This window comes from Colobus angolensis, unplaced genomic scaffold (assembly GCF_000951035.1).
Source record: "Colobus angolensis palliatus isolate OR3802 unplaced genomic scaffold, Cang.pa_1.0 Scaffold67, whole genome shotgun sequence".
Taxonomy (NCBI): domain Eukaryota; kingdom Metazoa; phylum Chordata; class Mammalia; order Primates; family Cercopithecidae; genus Colobus; species Colobus angolensis.
Window position 1 is genome coordinate 7,552,939 of NW_012120376.1, and position 10,044 is coordinate 7,562,982.

General features: G+C 51.2%; 2 protein-coding genes across 7 annotated transcripts in view; one reads left to right on the top strand and one right to left on the bottom strand.

The window, feature by feature from the left end:
* NABP2 (nucleic acid binding protein 2) overlaps positions 1-2,555 on the bottom strand; it is a 6,271-nt gene extending 3,716 nt beyond the window's left edge. Inside the window, exons 1-6 of one of the 3 annotated variants that reach the window (XM_011926119.1) lie at positions 2,442-2,555; positions 1,952-2,053; positions 1,372-1,510; positions 876-947; positions 314-395; positions 156-219 (exon numbers count right to left, since the gene is read on the bottom strand). In XM_011926119.1, the coding sequence (XP_011781509.1) occupies positions 156-219; positions 314-395; positions 876-947; positions 1,372-1,510; positions 1,952-2,053; positions 2,442-2,550 (568 nt within the window). In that variant the 5' untranslated portion in view covers positions 2,551-2,555. Of the gene's footprint in view, positions 1-155; positions 220-313; positions 396-875; positions 948-1,371; positions 1,511-1,951; positions 2,054-2,365 lie in introns of all 3 variants that reach the window. The other 2 variants (XM_011926121.1, XM_011926120.1) reach the window with 2 other exon arrangements.
* Positions 2,556-4,871: 2,316 nt separating this feature from the next.
* Positions 4,872-10,044, top strand: part of RNF41 (ring finger protein 41, E3 ubiquitin protein ligase) — a 34,757-nt gene continuing 29,584 nt past the window's right edge. The window contains exons 1-2 of one of the 4 annotated variants that reach the window (XM_011926123.1): positions 4,872-4,938; positions 9,606-9,790. The gene's annotated coding sequence lies outside the window, so the exon portion shown is untranslated. Of the gene's footprint in view, positions 5,082-9,605; positions 9,791-10,044 lie in introns of all 4 variants that reach the window. The other 3 variants (XM_011926124.1, XM_011926126.1, XM_011926125.1) reach the window with 3 other exon arrangements.

The following is a 10,044-nucleotide window of genomic DNA, read 5'->3' on the forward strand; positions in this document are numbered from 1 at the left end:
AAAAAAAAAAAAAAAGAGGGGTCTGGGAGAATTGGGTGAAGGAGGATATACTGAGAAAAGAGAGCTTTGGAAAAGGAATGAGGGAAATGCATCTTTCTAGGCTGAGCAGAGTGGGAGAGTTAGGAGCACCAGTGGATGGAAGGGAACAGATTTACCTGGAGAAGCAGCAGAGGGTCCAGTGGTAGGCTGGGAAGCTGAAGAGTTGCTGTCATTCTGCACCTGAAGGCACAGATTACGTATTCAGATCCTGCTCCCTCCCATGCTTCTTGTCTTGATCTGCCCTCCTTTCCCACCATTGTGCCACAGGACTCACCGCCTTGTTGGGTGCCTGCTGGGTGCTGTACTCTGGATTTGGCTCACTGAAGTTAGGAACCTCAGAATAAACCATACAGAATCTGCAAGGGGAGAAAGTAGCTAAAGCCTTGGATTCATCCTCTGGGCCACTGCTGGAGGCCTCAGAAAAGTCCCGATAGGTTGGACGTGGTCACTCACATCTGTAATCCTAGCACTTTGGGAGGCAGAAGCGGGAGTATTACTTTAGCCCATGAGTTTGGGACCAGCCTGGGCAACATGGCGAAACCCCGTCTCTATAAAAAATACAAAAAAATTAGCTGGGTGTGGTGAAGCACGCCTGTAGTCTCAGCTACTTGGGAGGCTGATGTGGGAGGATCGCCTGACCCTGGAAGATCAAGGCTACCGTGAGCCGGGATCATGCCACTGCACTCCAGCCTGGGCGACAGAGACTGTTTCTCAAGAAAAACAACAACAACAGAGAAAGTCTAGAAATAAGGTTTGGAGTACACACCCTATCCTGCCTCCTTGCAAACCCCTTTGCCCTGGTGCTTCTTGGTCCCAATCCCCAAGACAGCACTTACTCTCCAATCTTCTGCAGATCACCCCCACGGCCAGTATATAGTGTCAGACAACCTTTGAAAACTGAAGCGTACCTACGGGAGCAAAAAAAGCAAAATTCAGAGTACTCAGAAGTGTTATAGGGACTGTTAACCCCATCTTTTTTTTTTTTTTTTTTTTGAGACGGAGTCTTGCTCTGTCGCCCGGGTTGGAGTGCAGTGGCCGGATCTCAGCTCACTGCAAGCTCCGCCTCCCGAGTTTACGCCATTCTCCTGCCTCAGCCTCCCGAGTAGCTGGGACTACAGGCGCCCGCCACCTCGCCCGGCTAGTTTTTTTGTATTTTTAGTAGAGACGGGGTTTCACCGTGTTAGCCAGGATGGTCTCGATCTCCTGACCTCGTGATCCGTCCGTCTCGGCCTCCCAAAGTGCTGGGATTACAGGCTTGAGCCACCGCGCCCGGCCTAACCCCATCTTGATTATTGTTGCCTTTGGAAGGCCAGAAGTCACCAGCTGGCTTACCCTTTGGTGAGCCGGATAATGTCCCCAGGCTGGATCAGATTGCCGACATCGTCCCAGACAGAGATATTGATGCTGCCTGTTTTGTCGGCCACTTTGCAGGTCCGAACCTCATGCCCGTCCTTTGTCTTGGTCACTCGGCCTGAACAGAACAGATAAATCGAGGTGGGAGGATGGTCAAATAAATGGGGTGGTAGCTGTCAGAAGGATGAGATGTAGATATTGGTGGAATGAGGGAAAAGGTGTACAAGCAGGGGAAAGGCCAAATCCCTGGGGCATAAGGGGTTGGGATTGTGGAAGGGGTGGTGGTGGGGGTGGAGGTGGGAGTTCAGGGGCCAGCACCATGGAGAGGGCCCTGAGTGGAAGGAGGCCCATGGCGCAGGAGGTCTAGATCTGGCAAGAGTTCTAGCTACCCTATACCTGACTGCAACTTTCTGTCCCAGGGTCGAAGAGAGAGATTGGGAGTGAGGAGTGTCTTGCAGCTTGCCTTGCCATCCCCATAGCAAGTTAATAAAGCAGACAGCGTTCTTCCCCTCCTGCCCCCCACCCCAATCCCGCCAACCCGCCACCCCAGTATAGACACCTGTCTCCAGCACAATGAAGATGAGGTTCAGATTCTTGAGCCCAGGCTTGATATCCTTCACAAAGGTCTCCGTCGTCATGCTGCCCGAGCCTCGGCACCCCACTGGATGGGGAATAAAGGATGAAGGCTCAATGCTTGAATCCTTTGCCCCCATGCTCCACTTCCCAAGGCCTACCTACCCCCTTAGGCCAGGGTCAGGCAGCCTCAACCCCTCTAACGCTTCTAAAAGATTTAAAAAGAACATCCCCGGAGGCCTCCAACTTCAAGATCAGAATTTGGGGGTCTCTGGACAGGCTGCTTTGGGGCTGGAAGGCCCCCTGCCGGGATGCTCTTTTAGTCTCAAGCCCTGAAGTGGCGGAGCCGACGGAGACAGGAGTAGGGAACCCAGTGCAGAGCCAGGGAGTAGAATCCTACTGGCCAGACCTTCCCGAACCCTCATCTCGACAACCCGGGACTCGCTCCATGCCCTCCCCTGCCCGCCGCCCACCACCCACCCAGCCAGCCGGCAGGACTGTGCACGCCGCTGAGCAGCCCGCAGGGGGAGCCGCAGGCTCCGCGGCCGCCGGATGCTGCCGGGTGGAACGCGGGAGTGCGGCCATTCCCGGAAGTTTCCCCCGGCTGGCCTCCTCCGGCCAATCAGCACCGCCCGGGCGCGCCCTGCGTCCCGCCGCCTGCCCTGCCCAGCCAATCGGGATCAGAGACTCGTGCGCCGCGAAGGGGGCGAATTTCAGATATTAAAGGAACCTTGGAGAGAGTGGGCTCTGCAGGGGGAAAGATCCACCACTAGAGGGCGCACAGGGCCCTAATTTTTCTTAACTTGGCTGGGGAGAATGCACTTAGGCTCTAAGGCGTTTCTTAGGCTCTAAGAGTGACACAATGGGAAAAGGAGCAAGGGCTTCGGAATCTGGCGGACAAAAGTTTGAATCCTGGCTCAATGCTTCACTTCCTTTCTCGACTATTTAAACATATGTAATTCCAATTCCGCTAGGCGCGGTGGTTCACGCCTGTAATCCCAGCAGGTAGGGAGGCATAGGCTGGAGGATAGCATGAGTCCAGGAGTTCCAGACCTGCCTAGGAAATATAGCGAGACCCCATTCTCCACAAAAAGGGAAAACAAAGACAAAAAATATGTAATTCCATCTTACGAAAAAACGGAAGTTATATTTTAAAAAGTGCCTTGCACACAGTAGGCACACACGGTTTCCTCCCTTTTTATTGCTCTAACCCTTATCTTTGTTCCTGATTTGGGGTTCTCATCTTTAAGGCACTATCCAGCTTGGTCAAGGTCTCTGGGAAAAGTGGCATTTATACCAGAGACAAAAGGCAGGCTCACCCTTCTTGGAAGAGATGGAACCTGAGGCATAGAGAGAAACATTTGTTAGTCCCTCTTTTTTTTTTTTTGAAACAGGATCACGCTGTGTAACCCAGGTTGGAGTGTAGTGGTGCAATCTTGGCTCACTGCAACCTCTGCCTCCCTGGCTCAAGCGATCCTCCCACCACAGCCTCCGTAGTAGCTGGTACTACAGGTTCACACTACTATCCTCGGCTAATTTTTGTATTTTTTTTTTTTTTGTAGAGACAGAGTTTCGCCATGTTTCCCAGGCTGGTCTTAGGCTCCTCAAGCGATCCGCCCACCTCGTCCTGCCAAAGTGCTAGGATTACAGGCATGAGCCCTTGCACCTGCCCGCAAAGGAGTCTTGCTCTGTCGCCCAGGCTGGAGTGCAGTGGTGCGATCTTGGCTCACTGCAACCTCTGCCTCCCGGGTTCAAGCGATTCTCCTGTGTTAGCCTCCCTAGTAGCTGGGATTACAGGCGCCCGCCACTACGCTCGGCTACTTTTTTTTGTATTTTTAGTAGAGACGGGGTTTCACCATATTGGCCAGCCTGGTCTCAAACTCCTGACCTCGGGATCCACCCGTCTCGGCCTCCCAAAGTGCTGGGATTACAGGCTTGAGCCACTGCGCCCGGCTCATACTACTCGTATCTTACTTGATCGCAGAGTCGCTCTAGAGGACGGCAGAAAGGAGGCCTGAAACTTAGGTCCTTTCGGGACCTGTCAAATTGTCCACAAAAGGTAGCTAGCTCTGTATTGTTGTGTATAAACAAATTACATAAAGATATGTGTGTGTATATGCGTGTATTAATGTGCATTAGCATTTACTTAGCCAATGTCCACAATAAATACCATACTATTTAATACCAGATTAGCCTAGGAAGTCATGTAATTGTAATGCCTTGGTTTGCTTAATTAATCCCCTATCTTCTCATGGAGCTCTTTAGGCTCCACATTGACTTCCCTTGGATCCCAGATTCTCTACTGCCCACATCCCCAACACCATGGTGTTGTAAGCTAAGGAAATCAAACCCCAACTCAGGAAGACGGAAATTTTTTCTCCCTTCCTTCCTCTTAGGTGTTTCAGGGAACTCCACAAGTGTTCGAGGAGCCATTGTAGATACGGCAGGAGAGCGCCTGGGAGAGAGGCAGACAACCCATTGAGCACCCCAGATCTAAGCTTTGCGGTCAGACTCCCTCACTCCCCACCCCGCGGCGCCTTGTTACGAAGCTCTATAGGATGCTGACCAGGTCTCTGGAAAAGGGAGAGGGGCCGGACCCGCAGCAGGTCACGCTGCAGGTCTGCCTCTCCGCAATGATCTCGCACCAATCTGCGTCAGCTCTAAGACACAAGTCACCTGCACCCCTCCAAAGCGAAGCGTGGTCAGCCAGGCCCACACATTCTTGCCGGGAAGAACACAGAGTTCTCTCCCCCAAATGACTATATAGTCCTGGCTGGGCCTATATAGACTCTAGACTAGACTTCCGGTCTAGAGCGGAGGCCTGGCCAGCCTTCGTCCCTCCTGGTAGGCCGCTCGTGGCTGGTAGTGTAGGGGCTGAGTTAAACAAAGAGGCGGGGTTTGGTGACGAGCTTCCGCCGGGTTGCGTAGCAGCGGTGGGCGGGGCAAAGGATCCGTCTGAGAAGGCGACGAGTGGTCGGAGTGTTCTTTCCCCTCCTTCCCCTTTCCCTTCCCTACCCGGGAGAGGCTAGGACCCGGCATCAGGGCACTACTGTGGCCGCTGCTGCCTCAGCTCCGACTGGGTCAGGTTGCGGAGACTCCAGGCCGCTTCCAGGGCGGTGCGTACTGCGCCTGCGCGATCTTCCACCTAAAAGAGGGTGTGGGAGGGGAGGAGGTGATGTCCCAGGGGTATTGAGGCGGGGGGCTGAAATACTGGGGTTCAGAAGGAGGGATGGTGGTAGAGATAAAAATGTGGGCAGGGAAGCAGCACTGGCGAGGAGTCGGGAGGTGAGAAGGGGGCCCTGGAGATTGGGCTGTTGGGGAAGGTCCGTTGGAATAGGGGAGCTTTGAGAAGTGCGGGAGGCGGCCGGAGCTAGCTGGAGGACCGGCAGCCGCGGACCTGGGGGAACAGCGTGATGTTTAAATGGGCAATGATTGACGGGCCAGAAGGGGAGGAAGGGAGCATTCCGGGGGCCAGCCTGGGCAGGGGCGGTGGAACCTAAACCCCCGCCCTCCAAGCGCCATAGCTTGGCTCCTCTCCCATGCCTTGTCTTTGGCAGCCTTGTCCTCTCATTCCTTCCCCGCTCCTCACCCCCTCCCAGCCTTCTATGAAGGAATCTCACATTCTTCACATCCGTGCGCTTGGTTTGCAGCCTGGCTCTCTGACAGGTTTCACACACCACACACTGGAAGGCCTTACCTAACTCAGGACTTTGGGAAATTGGGGAGTGGGGAGGAGGGGGCCAGAGGCAGAGCAGAAAGCCAGGAGGGGCGAGGGCGTTTTGCTTGAGGGATTGACAGACTGCTTCCCTATTCAGAAACTTCATTTCACCTAATAGCAAGTGGGGCTGTTAATGAGGCCTCTGTTCTTAGGGACTGGCCCTTGATAGTGTTATCCTTTTCTATAGAGGGGTTTTAGAGTCTCACAATAGGGCAAGAGGCTGATAGTGTCGTTGGCTGATAATTTTGCCCCAAATAAGAATGGAGTGGACTAGTGGTAGAGAATGTGAGTGATGCAGTGTTACTACCTTGCATGTCCAGCTGATCGACCTGTGGCTAGGCCTACCTTCTAGTAAAAAGAAGGAACAAGCTTCTTTCAAGCATTTCCTCTCCGACTCTCAGTACTCTAAATTTATTTTGCGTTATATATATATTTTTTGAGACGGAGTCTCACTCTTATCACCCAGGCTGGAGTGCAGTGGCACAATCTCGGCTCACTGCAACCTCCTTTTCCTGGATTCAAGCAATTCTCCTGCCTCAGCCTCCTGAATAGCTGGGATTACAGGCACCTGCCACCATGCCTGGCTAATTTTTTGTATTTTTAGTAGAAATGGGGTTTCACCATGCTAGTCTCAAACCAGGCTGGTCTCAAACCCCTGACCTCAGCCTGGCACGGTGGCACACGCCTGTAATCCTAGTACTTTGGGAGGCCGAGGTGGGCAGATTGCCTGAGCTCAAGAGTTCGAGACCAGCCTGGGCAACACGGTGAAACCCCGTCTCTACTAAAAATATAAAAAATTAGCAGGGCATGGCTGTGTGCGCCTGTAGTCCCAGCTACTTGGGAAGCTGAGGCAGGAGAATTGCTTGAACCCGGGAGGCGGAGGTTGCAGTGAGCTGAGATTGCGCCGTTGCACTCCAGCCTGGGCAACAGAGCGAGACTCTGTCTCCCCACATTTCCCCCCCCGCAAAAAAAACAACCCTGACCTCAGGTGATCGGTCCACCTCGGCCTCCCAAAGTGCTAGGATTACAGGCATGAGCCACTGCACCTGGCCTTATTTTGTATTCTGTTGCTACAAATAATCTTACTTTAGGATAACAGTATTCAGTATCCTTTCATATTTATTTATTTATTTTTGAGACAGGGTCTCACTCTGTCACCCAGGCTGATGTGCAGTGCTGCGATCTCTGCTCACTGCAGTCTCTGCCTCCTGGGCTCAGTTGATCTTCCTGCTTCAGCCTCCTCACAAGCCAGGACTACAGGCACTCATGCCACCATGCCTGCCTAATTTTTGTTTTTTCTGTAGAGACAAGGTTTCACTATGTTGCCCAGGCTGGTCTCAAACTCTTGGACTCAAGTGATCCACCCACCTCGGCCTCCCAAAGCGCTGGGATTATGGGTGTGAGCCACTGCGTCCAGCCTCCTTTCATATTTATTTCATTTGATTTGCAGGACAGTATGTATAAGGGGTGTGCGTGTGTGTATGCGTGTATACACATACACACATATAGACACCTTATATTAGGCCGGGCACAGTGGCTTACGCCTGTAACCCCAGCACTTTGGGAGGCCAAAGGTGGCGGATTACATGAGGCCAGTCTGAGACCAGCCTGGCCAACATGTTGAAACCCCATCTCTACTAAAGTATAAAACTTAGCCTGGCATGGTGACACGTGTCTGTGATCCTGGCTACTCAGGAGGCTGAGGCAGGAGAATTGTTTGAACCTGGGAGGTGGAGGTTGGCATGAGCTGAGGAGATCGCATCACTGCACTCTATCCTGGGCGACAGAGCAAGACTCCATCTCAAAAAAAAAGAAAAGAAAAAAGAAGCCAGGCCTGGTGGCTCACACCTGTAATCCCAGCACTTTGGGAGGCCCAGGCGGGCAGATCACAAGGTCAGGAGATCAAGACCATCCTGGCCAACATGGTGTAACCCCGTCTCTACTAAAAATACAAAAACTAGCTCGGCATGATGGCGCACACCTGTAGTCCCAGCTCCTTGGGAGGCTGAGGCAGGAGAATCGCTTAAACCCTGGAGGCAGAGGTTGCAGTAAGCTGAGATCCTGCCACTGTACTCCAGCCTGGCGACAGAGCAACACTCTGTCTCAAAATATATATATATGTATAAAATATATATAATACTTCTATATATTATGTATACGTTATATTAATATATGAGGCAGGTCTCATTTTTCTCTACTTGACAGTTGAAGAAACAGAAAAACTACAGCAGGGTTACTTGACTTGTTTAAATGTGTACATTTATGGATGGGCGCAGTGGCTGGTGTCTGTAATCCCAGCACTTTGGGAGGTTGAGGTTGGAGGATTGCTGGAGCCTGCCCAGGAGTTAAAGACCAGCCTGGGCAACGTGTCCAAACCCCGTCTCTACCAAAAATACAAAAATTAGCCAGGCATGCTGGTGTGTGCCTGTGGTCCCAGCTATTTGGGAGACTAAGGTGGGAGGATTGCTGGAGCCTGGGAAGGCAAGGCTGTAGTGAGCTATGATCATGCCACTGTACTCCAGCCTGGGCAATAGAACAAGACCCTGTCTCAAAAAATAATAATAAAAATAATAATTTATGTGGGCCGGGTGCAGTGGCTCACACCTGTAATCCCAGCATTTTGGGAGGCTGAGGCAGGTGTATCACCTGAGGTCAGGAGTTTGAGACCAGCCTGGCCAACACAGTGAAACCCCGTCTCTACTAAAAATACAAAAATTAGCCAGGCATGGTGATGGGCGCCTGTAATCCCAGCTACTCTGGAGGCTGAGGTAGGAGAATCACTTGGAGTCGGGAAGCGGAGGCTGCAGTGAGCCAAGATCGCACCAGCCTAGGTGACAGAATGAGACTCTGTCTCAAAATAATAATAATAATTTATGTGAAAGCACTTTGGAAACATAAAAGCAGCAGTCCCCAGCCTTTTTGTGAAAGATAGTTTTTCTACAGATGGTGGGTGAGGGGATGGTTTTGGGATGAAACTCTTCCACCTCAGATCATCAGGCATTAGATTCTCATAGGGAGTGGGCAACCTAGATCCTTCGCATGTGCAGTTCACAATAGGGGTTTATGCTTCTGTGAGAATCAAATGCTGCTGATGATCTGGCAGGAGATGGAGCTCAGGCCCCAGTGCTTGCTTGTTTCCTGCTCACCTCCTTTTGTACGACCCGGTTCCTAATAGGCCACAGTCTGGTACTGGTCCATCTGGGGATTTGGGGACCTCTGCATTAAAGCATCATCTTGTACACGTAATGTATTATGGATCTATGCATTTGTGTGTGTGTGTGTGTGTGTGTGTTTTGAGTTGGAGTCTTGCTGTGTCGCCTAGGCTGGAGTGCGATGGCACGATCTCAGCTCACTGCAACCTCTGCCTCCTGAGTTCAAGCAGTTCTCCCTGCCTCAGCTTTCTGAGTAGCTGGGATTACAGGCACCCGCTACCACGCCTGGCTAATTTTTATATTTTTAGTAGAGATGGGGTTTCGCCATGTTGGCTCATCTCAAACTCCTGACCTCAGGTGATCTGCCCTCCTCGGCCTCCCAAAATGCTGGGATTCCAGGCGTGAGCCATCGCACCCGGCCGGACCTGTGCATTTTGTAGTCACAGATTTGGAATCATTATTACTGGTAGTTATGTGCACTGAATAAAAGAATCGTAAATCTCCAACAACTCCTCTTCTCTGCTTTTCTTCTTGTCTTTTTCTTTCCCCCTCCCAACTATGTTCATATCTACTGGACCCTGTGTGTGCTTCCTTAGCTGGTGAGCTCCCTCCTTAGAAGGTAGTCTTACTTGCCTAGCACTGAAAACTTAGTGTTTAATGGAGTTATCTCATCCTCTGCAAACAACTGCCAGATCCATCTGTCCAGTCTCCTTGCCAAGTAGAGGTAGTTCTCCTGACTCCCCCTTTCTCTTCCTTGTTTCTATTAGTAGAGTACTCCTGATTGTGACATCACATTGATCCCCTGGGTGATGGAGCTTGTCACTGGGAAGGAAGACTCAGTCGGAGAATAGCCAACAAGATGGGTTACTGGGAGAATCTCTTCAGTGGCACTGAGTGGAGGCATCAGGGGGTTGGAGCCTTGTGAACAGGGAACCTGCCCCCCAACATTTGAAAGGTAAAGTGCTTTGATTCAGAATCCCATTCCAGGCCTCAACCCTCTTCTCTGTCACTTGGGATTCCTTCTGCCCTTGAAAGCCCAGTTCTTAAAACTTCTTTCTACAGAAAGCTTTCTATGATTAATCTGTACCATTTGTTCTTTTCTGTATATTTTACAACTTACATTAATTATTAACTTTTACTTGTTAAGTATTTGCTTAACCTTAGTTTGAGGACAAGGATTATGTGTTTCTTCTTCTTTTTTTTTTTTTT